General features: G+C 49.7%; 1 protein-coding gene across 4 annotated transcripts in view; it reads right to left on the bottom strand.

The window, feature by feature from the left end:
• Nucleotides 1-2,683: 2,683 nt before the first annotated feature.
• The window catches only part of NR6A1 (nuclear receptor subfamily 6 group A member 1), a 50,427-nt gene continuing 27,860 nt past the window's right edge, over nt 2,684-25,250 (bottom strand). For 3 of the 4 annotated variants that reach the window (XM_083631699.1, XM_083631701.1, XM_083631702.1), the window contains exons 9-13: nt 20,250-20,371; nt 15,186-15,338; nt 14,592-14,676; nt 7,868-7,921; nt 2,684-6,529 (exon numbers count right to left, since the gene is read on the bottom strand). In XM_083631699.1, coding sequence (XP_083487825.1) covers nt 7,897-7,921; nt 14,592-14,676; nt 15,186-15,338; nt 20,250-20,371 — 385 coding nt within the window. In that variant the 3' untranslated portion in view covers nt 2,684-6,529; nt 7,868-7,896. Of the gene's footprint in view, nt 6,530-7,867; nt 7,922-9,553; nt 14,677-15,185; nt 15,339-20,249; nt 20,372-25,250 lie in introns of those variants that run through there. The other variant, XM_083631700.1, reaches the window with a different exon arrangement.

Below are 25,250 nucleotides of genomic sequence, written 5' to 3'. Positions count from 1 at the left end.
CCCTTCCGGACTGGGGTGCCATTACTGCATCCCTGGGACACCCCACCCACCCCCCAAAAAATCCGTGTGTCCTGGCTTGGTGCAGCCCCAACAGCAGTTGATGATTTTATCAAGATTTTGTGAACTTGCTTCTCCTGCAGGATTTCATTTGGGAACTGCAGCTCCCCATTTTACAAGAATTGAAGATACGAACAATCTGGCCTGGAGTTTGTGTGTGTGTGTGTTTTACTGCTTTGCTGGCTGGGATGCAGGGGGCCTCTGAGCGCGTGCAGAGTGCTGCAGCCAGTTCCCACCAGAGCAGAGCTGTTTTTGCACCCCAGCCAGAAGGCCTACCCTGCCTGGCGGCTTCTCGCTTGCTGCCCCGCTGAGAAGAACGCAGAAAAGGGAAAGTGTTGCTTCCTCTGCACCGCAGGCCATTATCAGCTGAATGCCAGATGTTCGGAGTTGGTGCCAATGTCGTGGCAAATAAATCTTGAGCGGGTTCAAGGCCTTGGCTGTGTGGGCAGGGCTGCCTCTGCTGCTCAGCAGAGAGCCTGGAAGCTCCTGGGCAAAGTGGCTACTTCCTTGGGCAGGCCGCTAAGTGGCTGGCTATTTTGGGCAAGGAGGGGCTTTGCAGGGAGGGGGGGGCTTCAACATCCTTGGGCGCTTTCTCCTCTTCCCAAGGACTCGGCTGGTGATGAAGATATAGTGGGAAAGTCCCCTCTGCCCGCAGGGGTTGGGCTCTTCGGTTCATGCCTACTGGGACGAAGGGGGGGAATATTAGGGAGGGGGGGCTCAAGCCACCTGGAGAGTGGCTCCCAATGTTGTGAGGAGCTGCTTTTGATTGGTTGGCTTGAGTGTTGGGAGAATGACAGTCTGCCCATGCTCAGAGACTAAACATTCAGCTACTGAATGATTGATTGTGTGACTGCAGAAATGAATAATAATAATAAAAACAACCATACAAACAATGACTATCATCAGAGCACGTAAGAAAAAAAAAGTTTGTTTTTTAACATCCACAATACAGTTTATTTTATGTAAAGTACATTGATTATTGCTTTCATTTTATGGATCAATGGTCTCGTTACATAGTAAAATTCATGTTAAATTGGTGTTTTAGGGTTTTTTTAAAAAAAAATCTGGAATGGAAAGCACGCCTTGGTTTTAGAACGCTTTGGTTTTGGAATGGACTTCTGGAATGGATTAAGTATGGGAACCACTGTACTTGAGAGCCTGCTGGATGGCTTGTGAAGCCCTCATCCTCCAGGTGTCATTTGCATCCCCACACCTGCACATCACCTGGCTGGCTGGCTTGAGCTCCTGGGGTAGGTACCCCTTCTGTGGCTTCCAGCAACTGGTAGTCAGAGACCTCCTGCCGCCCACAGAGGGTGCAGAACATAAGAAGAGTCATAGAATGAAGCATGGAATGGTGGAGTTGGGAGGGAGGCTGAGGATCATCTAGTACAGCCTTTCTCCGCCTGTGGGTCCCCAGATGTTGCTGGACTACAACTCCCATCACCCCTAGCTAGCAAGGCCAGAGCTCAGGGATGATGGGAGTTGTAGTCCAATGACATCTGGGGACCCACAGGTTAAGAACCGCTGATCTAGTCCATGGGTAGGCAAACTAAGGCCTTCTCAATCCGGCCCACGGACGGTCCGGGAATCAGCGTGTTTTTACATGAGTAGAATGTGTCCTTTTATTTAAAATGCATCTCTGGATTATTTGTGGGGCATCGGAATTTGTTCTCCCCCCCAAAAAAAAATATAGTTTGGCCCCCCACAAGGTCTGAGGGACAGTGGACCGGCCCCCTGCTGAAAAAATTTGCTGACCCCATATCTAGCCCAACCCCCTACAACGCAGGAATATGCAGCTGTCCCAATTGGGGACTGTGATCAGCACCGTGCTCTAACCAACTGAGCTATCCGGTCCTGCTGGATCAGGCCATCTAGTGCAGCATCCTGTCTTTGCAGTGGCCAGGTGCCCGTTACAGGACGCCCACAAACAGGACCTGGGCATGAGGGCACCTCCGTAGTTCCCAGCAATATGACTGTTTCGGTTAGCAGCCATTGACAGCATTATCAGCCATGAATTTGCCCCACCCTCTTTGAAAGCCCTCTAAGTTGGTGGCCAACATTGCCCCCTGGGGAGAAAAACCCATGGTTTAACGCTGTGCTGCATGAAAAAGCGTTTTCTCTTGTCTGTTCGGACTCTTCAGCCTGCCAGCCTGCCTGAAAAGCTGCCCTTCTAGCGTAAGGATGCTGCTTATGCAAAATGGGAGGGGACTGCATTCTGGCAGTGGGCGGGGCCATATAAAAGTGGGTGGGGCCACCCTTATTTCTGTCTGCTCTCTTCCCCCCCTTGCTCCGTGGGATGTTAGAGGAGCGGCAGGTGTCTCTTGCCGGGGCTGTGAGCTGATAGGCTCAGTGAGAGAGCACCTGCTGTGAATGCAGAAGATCTCAGGTACAATTCTCATCATCTCCAAGTAAAGTTGGAGGAGGCTCACTCTCTGAAACCCTGGGGGAGCTTTTGATGTCAGTCAGGGTAGAAAGCAATGAGAAAGCAGATGGACCAGTGGTCTGACTTGGTGTACCGTGTCCCTCTCTTTTGAAACTGGGCCAAGGGCTGAAGGTTGCAACCTCTAGGGCTAAAATTATTTATTTATTTATTTATTTATTTATTTATTTATTTATTTATCCATCCATCCATTGCTTTCAACAAGAAAATGCTCCACAGCTATTAACAAATCCATAAAAAAAATATAAAACATCTTGACATTCAGTAAAACCAAATATATGGGCGGTGGGGGTGGGGACGATGATAACACAGCACAACAAAATTCCTGAAAGTTTTCACACAATTACTGTTAAAAGGGGAAGGAATCACACACACACAAAACAGACACATACACAAAACCCCACAAAACAGACAATAAATCTCCCCCCACCCCACCCCCCAGTAAGACCCCAGTTAACGACCCAAAACCTGAGCAACGAGGGATGCTTCCGCCCGTCACCCGAAAGCAATGAAAAGTGCCACTTGTGCTTCCAAGGACTGAACAGTAGTTATGCATGCAAAGCTCTACTGCTGATCTGCAACTGGGCCCTTAGAAGTGGGAGGAAAGCACGCTTTGCACATGCCCCAATGCACTGAGAATCCCTCAGCTGAGCTCAAAAGCAGCTCAGCAGCCGCCACAAGGCTCCAGTGAGCATTGAGGAAAAACTGCCAGGATCTCCTCATTTTTTCCTATCCTTGATATTCCGCAACGTCCCAGGAGGGAGATAAATATGGCCAGTCCCCATCCTCTCTTGGTTATCTGCAGCCTTGCTGTGCCTCTTCCCCCTGCCACGTTCCTGGAATGCGCTTGCTGCAGGTGCGGCCCATGAGAGCGGTTGCAAAACGTCTTCACCCTTGCCTGCCAAAGCCTGGGTCCCTGACTGCAAGACCTCCCAGCGATAAGGCAGGAGCTGCGTGAAGCACTCCAGGGCTCACAAACTTGGGCCAGGAGGTCCCTCCACTACTTGGGCCCTGGGCCCGGTTGGTGCTGGTGGTCTTCCTCTCAGGGGCCGGTGGGCTGCGTAGCTGAGCTCATCCTCTCTTGGCGCAACACTGCCTGCAACCAGATCAACGGCCTCTTGTGTTCCAAGCTTTTTATGCAGCAGTGCTGTGAACTGTGAACTTGTCTCTAGTGGGGGAGAGATTTATTCACACAGTGCATAGTTGGACTGTGGAACTCACTCCCACTGGAGGCAGGGATGGCAACTAACCTCGATGGTTATAAAAGAGGACTGCACAAATTCACGGAGGAGGAGAGGACTATTGATGGAGACAGCAATTTCCCCCAAAATACCAGTTGCTGGAAACAGCAGGAGGATAGATGGCTCTTGTGGGTGGATTCGGCTCATGGGTTTCCCATTGGGGCCTCTATCTGGCCATTGTGAAAACAGGGTGCATGACTAGATGGACATGGGCCTGATCCAGCAGAGCTCCTTTTGTGTTCTTATTTCTAGGAGTGGGAAATCTGGTTCCTCCAGATAGTTCTGGACTCTCAACTCTCACCAGAGCTGACCGTTGGTCACGGCAGCTGCCGGGAGCTGGAGGAGTCCAAGGACACCTGGAGGGACAGAGGTTCCCCACCCATCTACGGTTGCCATACATCTGGAATTTTCCAGACATAGCTGGTAATTGGCCATTGGAAAGAGTGTTGGGACTTGCTAAGTGTATGATGGTAAAAGCTGTTCAGCAGCGGAATGGACTCCCTTGGGATTTTAAAGCAGAGGTTGGAAGGTGTTCCCAGTATTAAGTCGGACACTATATGATGTTTTAACGTGTTTTGATGTTTTATCATGTTTTTAATATTCTGTTGGGAGCCGCCCAGAGTGGTTAGGGAATCCCAGCCAGGTGGGCGGGGTATAAATAAATTATTATTATTATTGGTTGCCAGAGAGTGGGAGCGCATGTGTTCCCTCAGCCTCCTCTCCTCTCCCCTCTCCCTGGGAATCCTCTGGGCAGCTGCTGTCTCTGAGCTGCCCCCCCCCCAAAGAGAGATGCCTCCTCACACTGCCCCACAGGGGCTGGGGAAGCACCCCCTGGCCAGCCCCAGAGGCACACCATTCGCCTGGGGAGCTTATAGCCAGGGCTGCTGCAACAAACAGCTGCGCAAGCCTTGGGGAGGCAGAGAGGCAAGAGGGCATCACGGGAGGGAGGGAAGGAAAGAGGGACAGAGGCCAGGGTTGCCCACCGCACCCCTGACCATCCTTCAAGGCACCCCAGGGGGCCATGACACACTGGTTGAAAACCACTGGCATAGAGCAACCTCTTATGCGTATATTCCCTCTGGGATGTAAAAAGCTTTGGCTCGTACGTGACATTGGTGCTGTCCCTGTGGAATTTGGTCCTCAAACAGCTTTCACAAGTGCTTCCACAGCTACCAGCCCCCCCAAAAAAAACATTAGGAGGGAGGGAAGCTGCAGTCTGAAGGGCGTGGGGTCTCAAACCTATCATGGGGCTTATGGGTCAACCTAAGAACATCAGAAGAGCCTGCTGGATGAAGCCCATCGGGTCCAGCTTCCTGTTCTCCCAGTGCCTGACCAGATGCCCATTATGGGAATTCCACACACGGGACCCAGGCATGAGAGCTCTCCTCTCTCCTGCTGTTTTCAGCAACTGATATTCAGAAGCACTGCTTCCTCTGAAAGCTGATGGGCACTGTCATTTAAACAATGTGTGTGCATTATGCCTTGTGATCTATTATGTGGGGCAGGGCTTACCTGCCCCCATCAACCTTTTATTCAAGTTGGCACCCCCTGGTGGAGAACTTCCTTTTGGATCTTGATCTGTGCACACACGACTGGGGTCAGGAGCCACTTCAGGAAAGTTGGTCCTGTGGGGCTTGTCCGTCCCTCGTCTTGTCTCCCTCTCCTCCCACGGCCAATGCTGAGGCTGTTAAGCTGGTGCAGAACAATGGCTGGTGGCGCTGTGTGTAACTGCAGCCTGCACTTGTCGTTTCAATCCAGTCAACGTGGCGTGAGGCACTAGCTAGAAATAGGGCCTGAATGTGAACAGATATGGCCGGGCTGTGTGAGGGTTGTGGGGGCAGGCTAGTGGGCAAACAGCCCCCTCCACACACACACAACCCAGGCTGCCTTTCCCTCTGTGAAGGTCAGAGCATGAGCCAGTGACAGAAATGCCTGACAAAATGCCTTGCGCCGAGTCCTTGGGCCCGATAATGGATGTTCCAGGCAATGTTGACATTTGGTGATCCACCAAAGATCAGGTTAATGAGGCTGACGCTGGTGACAGTGTGATTTGTTCGCTGCCATCCTCCCCGGCCAAATCATAGGCCATGCGGCCTTCGGCAGTAAACCATCATGCCAGGGCCCTCCGCACAACAGCTGCTGTCACTGGCCAGATGAGCAAGCGAGGGAAACGTGGCAATTAAGACAAGTTGGTGCCTCCTCCACTTCTGTGGGTCCAAAGATCAGGGAGGGGCAGCTCATGGAGCTAGCACAGATCCCCAAAAGACCCTCAGATTAGTTAAATATAGCCCCCCATCCCACCCCCCGTTACTCACACCCAGAGACATTTACACTCCCACCCCACCCAAGGCACAGCAAATATACCCTTGTCCTGGCTGGGCTCAAGGAGACAAGGTAACAAGAAAAACACAGGTTGTCCGTCTTCCTCCGATCCAGACTTCCTCCAAAGGTACCCACCTGAATTCCAATGCAGGGAGCGGATCTGAGAGAAACCCACAGTCAATTTGAGTTACTTGAGGACTTGAGGACAAAGGAGCTGCATCCGAAGGCTTGCTATGTTTTTAAAGCAGCTACAGCACTGTGACACAATGACTTTAAAAGGCGAGGCGAACTATTGATGGCTACTTCCTGCGATGGCTCTGGTCTGGCACCACAGTTAGAGGCAGTGACGCTCTTGAATCTCAGTTTCTGGAAACCACAGGAGGGGAAAGTCTGTTCTTGAATCATGCTTGTGGATTTCCAGCAGACATCACGGTGGGTGGGGCCAGCACAGAGCTCTACAGCGTGTCAGCTGCAAGCAGAAAAGCGGAATATTAATAATTCCTGAAAGAAGCAGGGGAAGGGCTTGGGTTCTGCAAAATGCCTGAGGCAAACTAGACTGCTACCTGTTGGCTCCAATCTGTCTCAAGAGGCGAGGAAGTGCATCTCTGTGGGTGAAATCAAACTGATGGAATCTAAGCGCCCCCTGGAGACCGGGAACTTGTAACTGCTGCTTCCCAGGTTGTCTTTGCTGGGTTAGCAAAGCCTGGGCAGTGTGTCTGGAGGTCCTGGGCTGCCCTGGCTGCACTACCTGCCTCTCAACCTCACTGACGTGGTCTAAAGGAAAGCAGAGCAAGACGCTTGGCACCAGCTTAAGTTTAAGCGTTGCCTGAATGAGGCACACAAAACGCCATCAAACCACCATGGGGTTTGCTCCTTAAAGTCTTTTCTTCTCCCAAAGATGTCTTGCAAGGCAGCGGGTTTTCTCCTCCCAAAGCCTTTCTCACCTAACAAAGGTGCTGCTGCACAGGTGAGTTTTGAAGAGGGATTTGAAGGTGGTGAGATTCCTAGCTATCTCACTCAGCTTTCCCGAATTTGTAGCTCAGGTGGTTTGGGCTGAAACTCCCACCAGCCCCAGTTGATGGGACTTGTAGCCCAAAACAACTGAGAAGGCAGGATACAGGAAAGAAACCATTCTCAAGGGAGAAAACCTCAAAGTCACTGCAGCTGGTAGAAGTATGCTTATTGCAAGCAAAACCACAACATTCCTCTACACGTAAGCACACGGGTCAAGGAAGGACCCCCTGGAAATACAGAAGCCACATGGCTCCTTGCCTACCGGGGGGGGGGGCGAGAGGAGCAGCCTCCTTTTCACCCACATTACGTAAGCAGAACATGGTCTCTTGGGTCCAGCTGCTGTCCAAACACATCACAATAGAGAGCAGCTGGGGTGAAAGGCAAGCTTTGCTTAAAGGCTCAAAAGCCACTGGCCCCAATTCCAGTTTTATGCCACCTAGATTCTACCTGCTTCAATTCAAAACTTTGCTCAGGTGGTCCAGGACACCAGCACCTCGGGTCTTCAAAGGGAAGAGGGCACATTTTATACAGCAAGAGGGCTCCTGGGAAGGAGGGCAAGGGAGGAGGAAGGTCTGCCTCTGAGGACAGACTAGGAGCCTCTGCTAACATGGTTGCCAAGTGTGCGCTACACTTGGGGCGCCTCCACAGAGTGGGGGACCAGCCACACACACTGGAGAAAGGAGATGCAGGTCTTGTATCTCCATGGCGATGGCTCTGATGGGGACCTTGTTGTCAGGGGAACAATTTCTGAAAGATCCGTCTGCTGGGGGCAGATCCGGCTTTGCTGAATTACCATTTCCTGGAGGAGTCAAGAACAGGTTTCTACATCCAAGAGCCGCTCTGGAACCTAAAGAGATCAAGCCAAAGAGTGTTAACACCTCTTGCGCACCACCCAAGTCCTCCCCCCTCTGCACAGCTTGGCTTTTGCTGGGGTGGGGGCAGCAGAAAAGCCTGAAGAAGCAAACGTCAAGCCACCAGGGACCCATGAAGACTCCTCAAGGATCTCTGGGGAGAACAGGCTGTGGCTTCACAGCACACCCACCCTCACCCTGGAGGCCAGGCTGCCGATTTGTAGCCTGGGATTGACCTGAAGATTGCTGGCTGGTCTTCTGGGAGGGAGCATGTAAGCAGAACCTTGCGCTGTGCAACAGTCTGACATAGGAGCACAGGCTTGCAAGGGAATTATGGAATTTGCTCCTACGGGAGGCGGCAATGGCCATCAACTTGGGGAAGCTTTAAGGAGGAACAGAAAAATTCACGGAGGAGGAGGGGCCCTCAATGGCTCCTAGCCAGAATGGCTCTCTTCTACCACCAGTTGGAGGCAGCAATGCCTCTGACTGCAAGTTGCTGGAAGCCACAGGAGGGGAGTGTGTTGCTCACCTTGAGTCAGGAGCCTCTGCAGGGAGGACAGGGAGAAGCACCTGCTTAACTACCTTGCCTGCCACAAGTCAGCACAGAAGGTGCAATGGCAGCTTCCTATGTGCTGAGGCTAAACTTAATTCCAAAGAGCAGGGTGGAAAGACATTCTGCTGACAAGGGAATGTGGGGCCTGGAGTGTTGGCAAAACAAAGGCACATTTAATTCCTGGGCAGGGCCACAGGCCCAGCTGGCAGCAAGCAGGGATTTTCATACCCTGGCTGCTTTGAAAGGAATAAAGGGAACCCAAATGCATTTATGTGTTCCATTAACTAGGCCAATCCAGAAGCGCCAAGCATCAGGGAAAGGCACAGAGAGGCAGCACAGCCCACGGATACGGGGGGGGGGGGGAGCAGCAGCTGCTCACTTCGGTGACGTGGCCACTGCCATCTCAGCGTGGCAGGCAGACGCACACACAGAGGCGCACAATGGCTTTGTGAGTGTGCCGCCTGCTCCCGGCTGAATGGGCCCTAATGTATGCACTCCAGGATGCATAGAAATCTAAAAATACCACGTCCCTCCTCACGGCTTGCCGCTCTCTCATCAAAAACAAGATATCTTTAACTGATCTCTCCTTTCCCTCTGCAGTGCTCTGGTCAAGGCTGTTTTTGCAGTCAGGTTTGCTTGCACATTGGGTTTTTTGTAAAAGGGGGGGGGGGAATTCTGGCTGCTTGGCAGCTATCAAGGCAAGAGGGGATAAAATAACCTGCTCCTTCTTTCACCTGCTGCTCATTCCTAACACCTCCCCATCAAAGCCTGGGCTGAGATCTGGATAACCAGGAGAAAGGGGAGCCAGCCCTGTCCAAAGCTTCCCTTTCTCTGGCCTCTGTGCAGGCACCGCCAGGGCCAAAGGCAGCTCCCAGCTTGCCAGAGATGCGTCCTGCCGGCACTGGTGAAAGCTCCTTCAGCCTCACGGCCTGCAGAGACCCCCTGCTCCAAGCACCCCCTCCCCTAATACACTGACTGCCAGGTAGAGGTGTGTGCGCGCGCGTGTGGAGAGGGCACCTGTGGGACACGGAAGCAAGCAAGCAAGCAAAAGAAAGGACACTCAAGAGTCACGCAGTGCAGAACCATTTCACATTTATTAGTTCAAAGATCTAACACTTGCTAAACATGCGTTTAACACTTATTGGTCACATTTCCACAGGTAGTCAAGTCACAGAGTAGAACTTTGGAGCCGAGGCTGCTGGGCAAAAGCGAGGGGCGCCGGCCCCACGTGCCACACGGCCAAAACTACACCCGGTCAGAACACTGTTGTTGTCAACACCTCCTGAGGCAGGAGGCGCCGCCGGGCAAGTGGCTTCCCTGCAGTGCAGATGCTCCAGCTCCAGGCATGTTGAAACATAACAGCTAAACATTCACTATTTGTTATGTTGCAGTGACACCCTGCTTCCCTGATTTATTACACGGGATTGTAGGGAAAACGCGCTGCAGGCTGTTTGGTCAAGGCATTGCTGCCCCTCCCTTCCTCCCTCCGCCTGGGAGAGTCCCAGGATGCCCATGGCGGGGGGGGGGGATGGAGATGCAGGTCTAAAAGTTAGCAGGGTGGGGAGAAGGAGGTGGCAGGAGCCATGAGTGTGTAGGGTGGGAGGGGGGCCTGCAGCCATGGGCTCAGGCTGCCAAGAGCACCCCCTCTCCACGTGCTGCTGCAGAGGGCAGGGTGGTCTTGCGTCTGGGGACACAAGACACTGCATAGCCTCTTCTCTAACAACTCTGCTCAAGATTCCAGGTGTCCCTTCCCTTCATTCACCCCCCCGCCATGCATCCTGCTACCTCCTTCTGACACAGCCCCAGGGGGGCAAAGAATTCTCCTGCAGCAGCAATGAGGAATAGAGAATCTCTGGAGAAGTTGACAAAGCAGCATCTCCCCCCCCCCGAAAAAAACCCTGTTGCCTCTCCACTCAGAAACATGTACAAAGAGGAAGCAGGGTTATTTTAGGTTTTTTTCCAAAGTGGGGGGTGGGGATTTCTTTTCTTTTTGTTTCTTTTCCCCCACACAATCCCTTTGAGATGATAAACAGGATGTCACACAAGAGGTAGTTTTGTTATGGAAACTGAGTCAATAATGTTATCAACAAACTAGTACAAAACATTTTCATACTTAAGAAAGAAAGAAAGAATGCATCTATCGCAAAGGCGGCTCAGTTGAGGTCAATGGGTGCCCTGAGTGGGGCGGGTTCAAGTCCAGACAGGGGCTCCTTCCCCAGGCGATGCCAGGGGGGCACAAGGCCCCAAGCAGGCCTGGGGACAGAGAGCCCCCTCCTGCTGGGGCAGGGGCAGCAGGGGGGTTTCCCTCGGTTCAGTTTAAATACATATCCCTGAGCTTCTGCGTGCGGCGCAAAGGGCGCACAGAGAACCCAGAGAAACCCCTCAGGCTGCTGCCGCAAGATGGAGCATCGCTTTGGACTGGTATCACCTGAGATACAAAAATATCCGCGTCAGACTTCAGCTGCCACCCCCCCTTCCCCTCCTGCCATGTCAAGGCCTGAGGAAGAGGGCAAGGCCACTGGCACCTTGCTCTCCCCAGACTCACGGCTGCAGAGCCAGCGGAGGCAAGGGGCGGGAGCAGGCGGTGGCAGCGCAGTGATGGGCGGGGGGGTGGGAGGGGGCGTTGATGGGTCCCCCTCCACCTCACCCCTTTTTTTGGTTGTTTTCCTATTTAGAAATATTTTAAAAAAATTAAAGGTAAAAAGTAGTTCAAGTTTATAAACAGCAACAAAACAAAAACAAAATGAAAGGTTGGTTTGAAGGACTGCCACTGAAGGGCAAAAGGGGAATTCCAAGCCTCCCTGCTCAGCTGGGGGAAGAAGGGGGAGAGGAGGAGAATGGCAACTGGGCGGCCTTTGGGGGTCTTCCTGGTCACAATGGGCCCAAGAAGCTTGTGCTGTGGCCCTGGCGGCTTTTCTTGGGGTGCTCAGGTACAGGAGGGGGGAGGGACTTAACAGTCTCTCTCTCTCTCTCTTTCAAAATGAGTGGCAATAGGCTGGAAACCTGCAGGAAGACCTGCAACAGCAACTGGTACTTCCAGAAAGCCTGGGGAGAGACCTGCCATCATTGCCCTCCCTGACATTTGGCCTTTGCTGCTGCCAGCCTCCTCTGGAGTAAGGTTGTGGGAGCCAGCTATATGCCATCTGCCCCCCACCTCCAGACTGCATTAAGCCAGGCTTTTTGGAAGGGCAGTAAGAAACTTTATTGCCAGTAAACTTCCATTTCTATTTTGTCTTTGTGTACTTAATAAGCCTAGGTATTTGGGGGGGGTTAATATTGAATTTATTCTGTGTTTGCCAAATTGCTGGGACTATTGTCATTTTGGGGTTTTTTACTGACATGCTCTTTATTTCAGTATATTTGGTATACTGTAGGCTGCTTTGGGCTCAGTTCACTGCGGAAAAGCAGCAAACAAATAAACTCAACCAATCAAATCATGCTAAAAAAAAAAAGCCCAGAGCAACTGCAGCAGGGATCTCCCTGTGGCAGGTGGGCTGCTGGGCCCCAGCAGCGGAGAAAGCAGAAATAGCAGAGCTCTCCTCTCCCCCTCCTCTCCCACACAGCATTAAGCACGTTATTATACAGTTCCCCCTTTTGTTTTTGCAAAATGACCATTGAACAAAAGACCGCACAGAAAGAGAATTCCAACCTTTGTACAGCGTCCTTCAAACCAAATTCACAAATCCATCTAAGTGAGTGACCTACGGTCCCTACGTCTCTAAGCTACAGTTCCTATTTTCTTCACATAATACCTGAGTCCGCAAAGCATTACATTCACTTTACCCTGTTTCAAAACCAAACAAGCCGTCAGGGGGCTTGGTTGCGGGAGGCATTAACGACAGCCCAATGAGTTACCTTCTGGCTCACTGCATTAGCCTTTGGCTTGCGCCCGGATTCAGCCTGGCTCTCCCTGCTCCCAGAGATAAACAGAGGCTTTTGTGTGTCACCGGAGGGATGCTTTGAATGCGGAGGCAAAATGGGGGGGGGGGCTTACACAATGGCCAGCAGAGCGTCCTCTCACACAGCCACCCCCCTCCTGCACAGGCTGCAATGCCTCTCTCCTTCCTGAGTCAAGTCACCTTTGAAATATGCAGGAGGGGAGGGGGTGTGGGGACAGCAGAGGGGTCCTGAAAAACCCCATGGCCACAGATCTGTGAGGTTTCTATGAAATGTCGAGTGATGGGCTAGACTCCGCAGTCTTGTGCAATGTATAGAATCCCTGCTAAGTAAAAGGAGCAAACCAGAAGGTAATGAATGGGTCAATCAGAGGTATTGTGGACAGCTCTCCCCCCCCCCCAAACAAAACAAAACACAAAACACAAAAATAACACCAATGTCCTGGCAGGCAGCACTTTCTAGTTTTGCGACACAGACAACATACAGGCAGACAGACAGAAGGGCAGATAGGGAACGCAGCACTTGCACGCCCCCACCGCCCCTTGAGGTATATCGTGTCAAAGCAGAAGGCTTTCCAAAGTGGCGGGGAGGGGGGGTTACAAATGCTACTTGGACCAATGGGAAAAGCAAAAGGGCAGTGACACCAGTCTGTGACGCACAAAAAGCCACAGAGCGCTGGCCACAGCAGGGCCATTTACCCGTTTCTCCTTGCTGGAATCAGCAACAGCAGCGTTGAGTGTGGGGAAGTTAAGCAAAGAGAGCGAGCCCTGTGGGTGACATTCCCCCCCACCCACAAAGCAAATGCCAATGGTCCAAAGGAGCTCTAGGCGGGGCTGGCAGTGGGGAGGGGCCTGTGAGTTTCCCTGATGCTCAGTCTGCAGTCGCATTTCCCACTTGCGCTTCCCAGGCCAACCTGTATCAGGATCTCCCCTAGAAATATGCCAAGCCTCCAAATGTAAACAGGGTGCAATGGGGTGCAGCAAAAAGCAAGGTTGGGGGGCGCTGGCAGTGGCAGCAACACTGGGACTGCCTCTGCGTGTGCTTATGAGACGGGCTGAACAGGTGAGGTGGGCTAATTCAGGTCATTCCTTTCCAGCCACTGATTGTGTCTGCCAACTGCGGCCATTAGCCAGTGTGTGGGGCTCCCACCCCCCGCCTGAAGGCCTTAGAAGAAGACACTCGCAGAGAAGCCTCTCTTGCTGTGAGCATCTATGAAGCATGGAGCTAAGAAGGAGTGTGACATGGGTGGAGGAGGAGGAGGGGCCTCTGGGAACTGGAGAGCCCGCTGAGTGTGAGTAGGAGAGAGAGCCTCCCGCCACGCAAAGACCAATCACAAGCTGGAGAGTCTTGCGAGGGCCCCTTTCCAAGGGCTAAGAATGACAGTCTGAAGGGGTGTCCAGAGGGAACCCGGAAACTCATTTCCCCTTCGAAGGCCACAGAGCTGTAGAGCTCCCTGCTTGTCCCAGCTTTCTTTCGCAGGTGGTGGGCAGGGCGAGGGAAAGTCTAGAGCAGACCCCTCAGACTGCGCGAGGAAGGGGCTGCCATCTCACCCACTGAGACTCAGCCATCATCCTTGCAACCTTGCGTTTTTGTGGTAAAGTGAGGGGATAATGGCTGCTGGGTCTGGAGTGCCAAGAGGGACCTCAAGCAGGTGGGGTGTGTATCTGAGGTGCTCTGTGGGCAGCCAATTGAGAAGGGGGGGAGGAGGGGGCAGCCACAGCACTTGGCACTTCTCTAGGGGAGAGCAGATTCCGGCCTCCAAGGAATGGCCGACTGCCCCAACAGAACGAACACTTTGGGTGCAGGTCCCACAGAAAGAGAGGAGCCCAGCACCTTCTCCTTGAGGTAGTCTTAAGTCATCGGCCCCAGCCTCCAGCCCTGGTAAAAAAAAAGAGGTCTAACCCTAAAAAACACTGTTAACAAACATCTTCACATTCTGTAAACTGTGAGAGGACTCAATGGCTGCATTCGGACGGAATGCTGTGCACGGGGTTGAAGATCATACATTCAACTTTGTCGTGAAATAAATATCATAGGAAAATAGTAAAAAGAACAAGAAAAATAGAGGAAACCAAGCAACCAACCCCACAAAGATTCCTGCCGCAACAGCAAGGCTACCCACTGCCCAGCTGCAGCCATTCCATCAATTGCATGTGCCTCCTCCTCCTCCTCCTCCTCTTAACTCCTGAGGGAGGGGGGAAGAAGAGGCTGCTCACTCTTTGCTCACGCTGGCCTTGCAGGAGTGCAGAACAGCCTTAAAGAGGAGAGGCAGCTGCTCCAACGGGACGTTCACCATTTTCCCTGTCAAGACAAGAACACAATCTTGGTTAGCTGCCCCGTGTCGAAGGCGGCATGAAAGAGCCCTGCCAGGTCGGGCTCACGGGGCCAACCAGAGTCCAGCAGGCTGCTCTCCCAGGGGCCAAGCAGACACCCCAAAGGCAAACCCACAGCACTCTCTCCTCCCGCGGCTCCCAGCAGCTGCTATTCAGAAACACTGCTGCCTTCAGGGTGGCTATGCTCCACCTCTGCCCCCAGGGGGAGAGGGCTCTTGCACTCCTGCTTCTGGATCTCCCATGGTGGGCATCTGGTTGGCCCCACGGCCTCCAGGATGAGGGACTAGGTGAGCTACTGGTCTGTTTCAGCAACCTCCCTGCCTCCCTTGGAGCTGCCCACCAGCTGCCCTGGACTGCACTTTGAAGGTGGGAAGGAGGCTCCCACACGCTGGCAGCGCAGCCGGAGAGAGGCAGAGAAGCGTCTCCCTCCAAGCTTCACGAGGAGTGGAACCAGAACGACCACCGAGAGAGTCTCACCTGCAATGTATCGGATCTCCGGCAAACACATCATCAGATCTGGGAACCGGTTCGGCTGGTGCGGGTACTTGAACTCCATGTAATCTTGGCAGACATACCAACACCTCTTGTTCAGCTGCTCCAGCTGGGCGGCGTTTGTCAGGCCTCGGATATCTGAGCAGAAGAAACCACGCATGTGACGAGTGGGACAGGAACAACCGCCCCGTCCTGTCCCCACTCCCCACCCTCCCGCCAACTGCCACAATGCCGATAAAAGGTGCAGGGGCCGAGGAGGAGAGGAAGGGCCCCAGAAGCAAGACCCAAGAGCAGCTTCTGTTGGTTGGCCATGGGGCAGCTCCTCCAGGAGCTGAGACCAAATCGCGGACAGCCTGGACCGGGGGAGCCTGGGACCTTCAACGGCTGCCGGACTCCTGACGCCCCTGAGCACCAGCCAGTGTGGCCAGCAGATGATGGGACCTGGAGCCCAGCTAAAGGGGGAAGAGAGACCTTGGGAGGGGCCAAGTAAAATCGATATGCGGGTCTTGTATTCTGAATCCACCACAAAGGAAACCCGGGGCTCCACTCGCAAGCTGGAGGCAAAGAGGAGGAACCCAACTGGCAGCCGCTTCGCTGGGCCCAGGCAGGCAGCCCTTCCCACTGTGTGGCTGCTGAAACGCCGCCTGTCCGCTGGCTTTGTATGCGAGGCCGTGAAGCAAATCTGACTCTGCGGAAATCCCCCATGGGCCAGACTGCCCCGAACGCAGGAGAGTAAGGGCAAGTAGTAGCAGCAGCAGCAGTAGGTGGGAGGGAGGAAAGGAAACCCCCTGCCTCCCCCCAGAGCCAAGAGCAGGTGTTCCCAACAGACCCCCACACCTTTATGGACGTGTCTGGCCAGCCCCACAATGTCTCCAGCTGGCAGGAGGAGAGCAAGAGGGTTGATAATTCTGTTTTCTCCTGTCTGTGCAGACAGGGAAAGGAGTTGGCCCATAGTCCCACAGAAGGAGCGAAAAGTACGAGGTCATAAAAGGGTATTGGGAAATGATTTATAATTAATTGAACAACATGTTTAAAATTACTTTAACCCCCAAAACCAGAGCCCTTTCTGTTGGGGATAATTCAGACTGAAATTCCCAGGTGTCAGAAAAGGATATTTACGTACGCTACTGCTGCAGCCCATGTTTTGTTAGCCCAAAAATGGAAAATGAGCAAGGTGCCAACCAAAGGAGATTGGCAACTTCAGTTGCCAGAATATGCACAACTTGTAGACTTAACATATAGAATAAGGGAACAGAAAGAGTTTATACTTAAAGAAGATTGGACAACATTTACTGAATATATGGAAAATATACGGAAAATAATGGTGTGTAGCTGAAAATGCTGTCTGCATTAAGATAAATTCAACAGTGTAAATAAGTTTGGATGGATGTAAATAATGGAAAACTGATGGGTATATTTTCTGTAAAATATGCAGGGATCTAAGATATGGAATGAAACACTGAAAGCAAAGAAGGGAAGTCACTGAGATCTTAAGTATGTAAAATGTTTAGCTGAAATTGTATAACAGAAAATTTTATAAAAATTACATTAAAAAGAGAAAGAGAAGTTTGTGGTGGGGCTTTCCCAATTCCAGCTGCCAAGGGCCGGTCCCAGCTCCGCTCGAAGGGAACAGGGGCTACAGTTCCTACAATGTCCGTTCCAGAGACACCGGGCGCACAGGCTGAGCGAGGGAGAGGAGGTCACAATATTGTTTATGAATTATGGGGGGGGGAATATGAATTTTACGCCTTGTTATGCGATCAAAGAAAACACGACAACGGGCCACAGATTATTTTTTTCATTTGCCACCCTATGCCTGGAGGTCTCAGGGCAGATCCCAGATGGTCTTTAACACCCACCAGATTCGCAGAAATGTCCAAAAAAATATGTTCTATTGTCTCTCTCTGCTTCTCCTCCGATTGAACCAATCGGTTAGTAAATATGTCTCAAAGGAGAATAAAAATGAAGTTCAGATTAAGTCCATTAAGCCCACTGAGCTGGAAAGTTTTTAAACGTCAGAACGTGCAGCAAAAAGATTAACAAAAAAAACCCTGAAGAATGTTTTTGAAGAAGTGTGCATGCACATGAAAGCTCATGCCAATAACAAACTTTGTTGGTCTCTAAGGTGCTACTGGAAGGAATTTTTTTTATTTTGTTTCGAGTACGCCAGGCCAGCACGGCTACCTACCTGTAACTAAAAAAAAAAACATCCAGAGGCCGTAATTAATTTCCCTCTCCTGTTCACAAATTGCAATCAGCAGCGCTTGTCCTAATTTAATGTCCTCAAGTTTGGGATATAGTTTTACCTCGTTTGAAGATCTGCTTCCTTTTGGCAGCAGCCAGTGACTTTGGCTGGCAGGTGCGATTTTGCAATAATGAATTAAAAAAGATACTTTCCCCGAAAGACTTGAGATGGGGAATAGTAACAACAGAGGTCCCCCCCAAAAAAACAAAAGGGTTTACTGTACTACTATATGCCTCCACTGCAGCTAGAACGTAGTGTGCGCACGCTCAGAGGATGACCTCCAAACCATCCTAAATATCTTTGCAGAAGCTTACGAAAAGCTTGGCTTGTTGCTCCAAAACATCCAAAAAACCAAAGTGCTGCACCAACAAGTACAAAACAACCCCTCTGCAGCGCCACAAATCCAACTCAATGGTGTAACATTGGAAAATGTCGATCACTTCTCCTACCTAGGCAGTTATCTTTTCACAAGGGCCAACATTGATGCCAAAATCCAGCATCGCTTGAGCTCTGCGAGTGTGGCTTTCTCCCGATTGAAGTGCAGAGTGTTTCAGGACTGAGACTTTCGCAGGGAAACCAAAATGCTTGTTTACAAAGCTATTGTACTACCAACCTTACCAAATGCTTGTGAAACATGGACCACCTATAAACGCCATCTCCAACTCCTTGAAAGATTCCATACAGATTCCATAAAGAATCCATAAAGATTCCATGCCTCCGGAAAATTTTACACATCACTTGGGAAGACAGGCGAACTAATATCACTGGAAGAAGCATATATCACCAGTGTTGAAGCAATGATTCATCAACTTCATTGGACCGGTCATGTTGTGCAGATGCCTGATGATCGTCTTCCAAAGCATCTACTCTATTCCAAACTTAAAAATGGAAATCATAATGCTGGTAGTCAACAAAGGAGGTCCAAAGTCTGTCTCAAGGCCAATCTTAAAAAATGTAGTATAAACACTGACAATTAGGAAACACTGGCCTCCGAGCGCTCCAGTTGGAGAACAGCCTTGACCAAAGGTGTCATGGGCTTTGAAGACACTCGAACTCAGGACGCAAGGGAGAAACGTGCTAAGAGGAAGGTACGCCTGACAAATCCACACTGTGGTCAACTCCCGTCCAGAAACTAATGTCCCCACTGTGGAAGGATGTGTGGGTCCAGAATTGGCCTCCACAGTCACTTACGGACTCATTGCTAAAACCATGTTTACGGAAGACAATCTTACTCGGCTACAAGTGATTGCCAAAGAAGAAGAAGAAGAAGAAGAAGAGAAGATTGGCACAAGTCTCGTACCCACTAAGGAAGAATGGCAGTGTAAAATGTTTGAACCTGTTGATGAACAGGGTAAGAGAAAACGAAGACAAGGAATCTAAGAAGGAATGGATAATGTTCATGTACTATTTCAAGAACCGGCACAGACAAAGAACGTAGCTTAGCAGGCTTTGTGTATATCCAGCCAAGTTGAAATTGATAAAAGAGTATTGATTCGATAACAAATGGGATGGTCGGAAAGAGAACAGGAAAAGTGTGGAAGGGAAGTTGTAGGGACGCGGGTGACGCTGTGGTCTAAACCAGGCATAGGCAAACTCGGCCTTCCAGATGTTTTGGGACTACAACTCCCATCACCCCTAACTAGCTGGATCAGCGGTCAGGGATAATGGGAATTGTAGTCTCCAAACATCTGGAGGGCCAAGTTTGCCTATGCCTGGTCTAAACCACAGAGCCTAGGGCTTGCCGATCGGAAGGTCGGTGGTTCGAATCCCTGCGACGGCGTGAGCTCTCGTTGCTCAGTCCTTGCTCCTGCCCACCTAGAGGTTTGAAAGCACGTCAAAGTGCAAGTAGATGAATAGGCACCACTCTGGCGGGAAGGTAAATGGTTTCCGTGCCCTGCTCCGGTTCGCCAGAAGCGGCTTAGTCCTTCTGCCCACATACCCGGAAGCTGTCTGCGGACAAAAACCAGCTCCCTCAGCCTATAGAGATGGAGCACGCAACCCCAGAGTCGTCCGCCACTGGACCTAACGGTCAGGGATTCAAACTCGGATTCCCCAGGCCCAAGTGAGGTCCCAGATCCACTCTCAGCTGAGGGCTGAGCACAGAAGTGGCCCCTCTCCACTCTCACGGGCACACCTGCCCTTCCGTAAGGTTCAGGAGGGAGGCGGTCCATGTGGGTCTGTTGTTCCACCTGGAACCCCAAAATATGGGATGAAGCAGATCCCTTCTGCACAGGCAAAGTGGACTAATGGGAGGCCATGCTTCAAATCATACGCACACTTACCCACAGGTAAGCCCCACTGCACTCTACGGGGCTTACCTGGTAGGAAGTTGGAAGTGGGGCAGAGGGAGGGAAGGGAGTTTTCTGTGAACCACCCTTAGACCACTGGGTATAAGGCAGTATATAAATTCAGTTGATAATAATAATAATAATAATACAGTGGTACCTCGGGTTAAGTACTTAATTCATTCCGGAGGTACATTCTTAACCTGAAACTGTTCTTAACCTGAAGCACCACTTTAGCTAATGGGGCCTCCTGCTGCCGCCGCGCCGCCAGAGACCGATTTCTGTTCTCATCCTGAAGCAAAGTTCTTAACCTGAAGCACTATTTTTGAGTTAGCAGAGTCTGTAACCTGAGCGTATGTAACCTGAAGCGTATGTAACCTGAAGTACCATAATAATAATAATAGTAATAGTAATAGTAATAATAATAATAATAATAATAATAATAATAATAACGCACTATTCCTGTTTTTTGAAAATGCAAATAAAAAAAGAGACAGGGCGTCTCCTGTGGAGGCTCACCTTGGTTGAGGAAATTGATGGCTTTCATGCAGGCGTATTCCTCCTTGCCGATCTTGAGCTGGCTAAACTTGCGGTACAGGTAGATAAGCCGTTCCATCACCTCCATCCCTTCTTCGCTGAACCTGCAGAGGGGAGGCGGGCAGGGAGGGAGGGGGGGAGTTTGGCATCAGGCAAGCCCTCCAGGAACTATCCTAGATCCCGCTCCAGAACCGCCCTGAGACCTCCAGGTATAGGACGGTATTAAATTCAACAAATAAATCACCATCATCATCCGGGTTATAAAGGCGCCCTAAAGACGTTAAAGCAAAGCTCATGGGATCATGCACACAGTGACTCGCGATCTCGATCACACGCAGTCTGTAGTCTGCTGGCAGTAGGAGTAGAAGATGGTCATGTCTTTAAGTTAACATCTTGCATTAAAAACCTGACAGTACCCAAATTATAGTAGGCTTTTCACCAAAGCCAGATTAAACGTCTTTCCTTCTGCAGTGTTTGGATGGCAGGTTGAGAGGAGTTCCCTACCAGGACAGACTTTGCTCGTGTACTCAAGACATCAACTCTATAAAACATATTTTGCTGCACTGTGCGAAATATGAGCAAGCTGAACTGATATTACCCTTGCTGGTACCTTTCCCAGGAAAATCAGAGGCTCACTATGTCAGGTTCCTATTGGAAGACCGGACAAACGCTAGAACATTAGCAGTGGCAAAGTTTTTATCGGTGGTTGCAAGAACCAATGGTCTCAATCTTTTGAACAAAACGCTTGTTTAACCTGGAGGCAAGCTGTCTGAATTGTGCATCACTTTGTAACGATTTGTCAGGTCTCGGAATGTAATCAAGATTGATTTGAATAATAATAATATAATAATAATTTATTATTTACACGCCGCCCATCTGGCTGGGTTTCCCCAGCCACTCTGGGCGGCTTCCAACAAAACACTAAAATACAATAACCTATTAAACGTTAAAAGCTTCCCTAAACAGGGCTGCCTTCAGATGTCTTCTAAAAGATTGGCAGTTATTTTTCTCTTGGACATCTGATGAGAGTGCAGTGAGGGAACTGCCAGAAAGCCCTCAGAGCTGGACCTTAGTGTTCGGCTGAAGGATGGGGGTGGAGACGCTCCTTCAGGTATACAGGACCGAGGCCGTTTAGGGCTTTAAAGGTCAGCACCAACACTTTTAATTGTGCTTGGAAATGTACTGGGAGCCAATGTAGGTCTTTCAAGACCGGTGTTATGTGGTCTCGGTGGCCACTCCCAGTCAGCAATGTGGCTGCCGCATTCTGGATTAGTTGTAGTTTCTGGGTCATCTTCAAAGGTAGCCCCACATAGAGCGAATTGCAGTAGTCCAAGTGAGAGATAATTAGAGTATGCACCACTCTGGGCAGGTAGGGTCTCATCCTGCGTACCAGATAGAGCTGATAAACAGCTGCCCTGGACACAGAATTGACCTGAGTCTCCATGGACACCTGTGAGTCCAGAATGACTCCCAGGCTGCACACCTGGTCCTTCAGGGGCACAGTTATCCCATTCAGGACCAGGGAGTCCTCCACACCCACCCGCCTCCTGTCCCCGCAAAACAGTACTTCTGTCTTGCCAGGATTCAACCTCAATCTGTTAGCTATTGAGCTGCAAAGGTGGCCCCTGCGAGGAACTATCCCTGTCGAGAAATTCCACCAGCTCGGTTCCGAGGTCCCCAAGTCTGGGCAGGGAGAGACGCTTAACCCAATTCAGATTCACGCTCTTTGGGTGAAGCTGGGAACCGACTCGCAAGGAGGCTGGGGAGGAAGCAGCAGCAGGAGACAGGGGCACGGGGTACTAAGGAAGCCCGCTTGTCCGCAAGGCACGGGAACAAGAGCCCACATGCTGCCTTCGCACGGACTCGACAGCGTGAGTATAGAAAGGGGGGGAGCGTCGCAGCTGCACATGCAAGAGGGCCCTAGGCTGGACACGGCACAACCGATTGGTTCAACATTGGGAAAGGAGTAGCCCCAAACCAAAATTGAACCAATTTTTTTTACAATTTAGGCAGAATATTTGGACTAATGGACACGTATTTGTATAATCTGGAACATTTAATGTGATTTCCCAGTAGTGAGAGCTGGACCATCAAGAAGGCTGATCGGCGAAGAATGGATGCTTTCAGATTCTGGTGCTGGAGGAGACTCTTGAGAGTCCCATGGACTGCAAGAAGATCAAACCTATCCATTCTGAAGGAAATCAGCCCTGAGTGCTCACTGGAAGGACAGATCCTGAAGCTGAGGCTCCAAGACTTTGGCCACTTCATGAGAAGAGAAGACTCCCTGGAAAAGGGAAAGATGGAGGGCACAAGGAGAAGGGGACGACAGAGGACGAGATGCTGGGACAGTGTTCTCAAAGCTACCAGCATGAGTTTGACCAAACTGGGGAGGCAGTGGAAGACAGGAGTGCCTGGCGTGCTCTGGTCCATGGGGACATGAAGAGGCGGGCACGACTCAACAACAAGAACAAGAACAACACGATTTGATTGGATGGTTAAAATGGGGAACTTAATAAAAATGATTTAAAAAAATAAAAAAAATGGAAAAGGAGTACAACCAGGCTGTACACTGTCTCCCTCCTTATTTAAGTTATATACAGAATTCATCACGCAAAGGCTGGACTGAAAGAAGCCCAAGCTGGAAGAAATATCAACAACCTCAGATATGCAGATGACACAACTTTGATGGCAGAAAGTGAGGAGGAATTAAAGAACCTCTTAATGAGGGTGAAAGAGGAGAGCGCAAAATATGGTCTGAAGCTCAACATCAAAAAAACAAAGATCATGGCCACTGGTCCCATCACTGCCTGGCAAATAGAAGGGGAAGAAATGGAGGCAGTGAGAGATTTGACTTTCTCGGGCTCCACGATCACTGCAGATGGGGACAGCAGTCACGAAATAAAGACGCCTGCTTCTTGGGAGAAAAGCAATGACAAACCTAGACAGCATCTTAAAAAGCAGAGACATCACTTTGCCAACAAAGGTCCGTATAGTTCAAGCTCTGGTTTTCCCAGTAGTGATGTATGGAAGTGAGAGCTGGACCATAAAGAAAACTGACCGCCGAAGATACTCACGTTGGTGAAGAAGATTTAGAGGCTTTGCCATTTGCAATTTCTGCCTATAAATAGCGCTTAGCGCCGCTGTTATTGGCCATCACATTGCGTTATTTTGCTTGGCTCGTCCATATTGCAACACAGGGGGCTATTTACGGATTATTGCCGAGACTTTCCCGGGAGGCGTCCCGATGCGACGCCGGACCCAAAACAAGACGGGGCAGGTCTCAATGCTTAGACTCACTTTAGTTCGTTTTTATAATTTTTTTCTTTAAAAAAAAAAGTTTCTATCAAATGATTTTCTGTTACCAAAAACAAGACAACCATACCACCACTAAATATAATTTAAGAAATAAAAATGACGTACATCAATATTGAGTTGCTTACTTGTTATCTACCGTCTTATTTCCTCCCAAACCTTCCATACGAAAACACACATATGTACACACACACACACACACAAAATGATAACAACGAAAGGAAATATTTCCCCCCCCCTTTTATTTTACAAAACCCTTTCTTCAACTATGACTTCCCGTCAAGTCCCTTTGCGCATATTTTATCTCACAAACGTATGTACACCAAACAATAAACCTTTCTATATCAATTTTCCAACCCGTTCTGAAAACATAATAAATCCTTAATTGTTGTCCACCTTTAGTTCCTTTATCACTCGAATGCCAGCACCAAGTCAAAACTATTCTTGTATTTTTGAACCTATAATTTTCTACAACTCCGTTCAATATCATTTTTGTTATTATTATTTTTCAAATTTTTACCAATCCCACCCATTGTTTCAACAATATGGCCTGTCTTGTTAAAAAAAAATTTCAACCCTATATTATATAAACCTGTGATAGGAAACACCCGATACTAGTCTTTAATATCAGCAGTAACATCTAGACCATGGGAGCATTTCAGCCCCGTTCTTGAGTCTGTTTAAAATCTAAAACGGCTTTATCTTGTATTCCTTTCTTTGAATTTGTGCCATTTCGGGTTTTTTTAAAAGCAGCACTAGAATTACCCTTTATTACCGTGCTTTGCTTTCTTCAAGCTGGGCTTTATTTAAAACTTGCCATTCAGCTTTTCTGTAAATTCAGTATTGGAAACCGTACTTTTTGAGTCCTCAATCCTTTATTACTGTGTTTTGCTTTACCTAGGTCTAACTAGGATTATAATACTTCAGAATCTGGGGGGGGGTTACCCCTTTTTTTGAATCTGGGTCACTTAAAAGTTTATGATTTTTCCGTTTCCTTCTGAGGAAACAGAATCGTTCAGCGAAACGAAGTTTTGTAGCCGGTATCCCATTAAGGCTTTGTTCAATTTTAGGGTTTTTCTAATTTTCCCCTTAAACTTTCCAATTTTTTATTATTTAGTTTATTTCCGCAAGGCAACGTTTCTAGCAGGTCACTTCTCGTTTCGGGGTTTTTCACGGCATTTCGTTTGTTTTGTGCCATTTCTCAGTTCCGCAAAAAAACAAATGAAATGCCGTGAAAATCCCTGAAACTAGAAGTAACCGACTATGAAGTTAAATTAAATAACAAAAATCAAGTTAAAGGAAAAAATCAACCTAGAATTAAACAAAGACTTAACAAGATGCCAGCTACAAAAACTCGTTTCACTGAACTAATCAGTTTCCTCAGAAGGATATAAAGAAATTATAAAACTTAAATGATTTCAAACAAAGAGCAGGGCTGAAATGCTTCCCTGAGTTTACAAAAAAGGTAGGAAAACCTCAATGACAAGTTTTATACATAGCCCTATTTAAGAGAGCCAAGCAGTAGTAATAAGAAATTGAGGACTTGGCTATAAAAATTCTAGTATTGCCTTTACAAAGGGGTTTTAATAAAAACTTACAAAGGAATAAGAGATAAGCTGTAAGTTTCAAACAAACTCAAAAACAGGGATGAAAAGCTCCTGACTGCTGATG

Source organism: Podarcis filfolensis (genome assembly GCF_964270895.1).
Source record: "Podarcis filfolensis genome assembly, contig: HAP1_SCAFFOLD_87, whole genome shotgun sequence".
NCBI classification, from domain to species: Eukaryota; Metazoa; Chordata; class Lepidosauria; order Squamata; family Lacertidae; genus Podarcis; species Podarcis filfolensis.
Note: the sequence above shows the minus strand (reverse complement) of the source record. Positions and strands in the feature narration are given on the sequence as shown.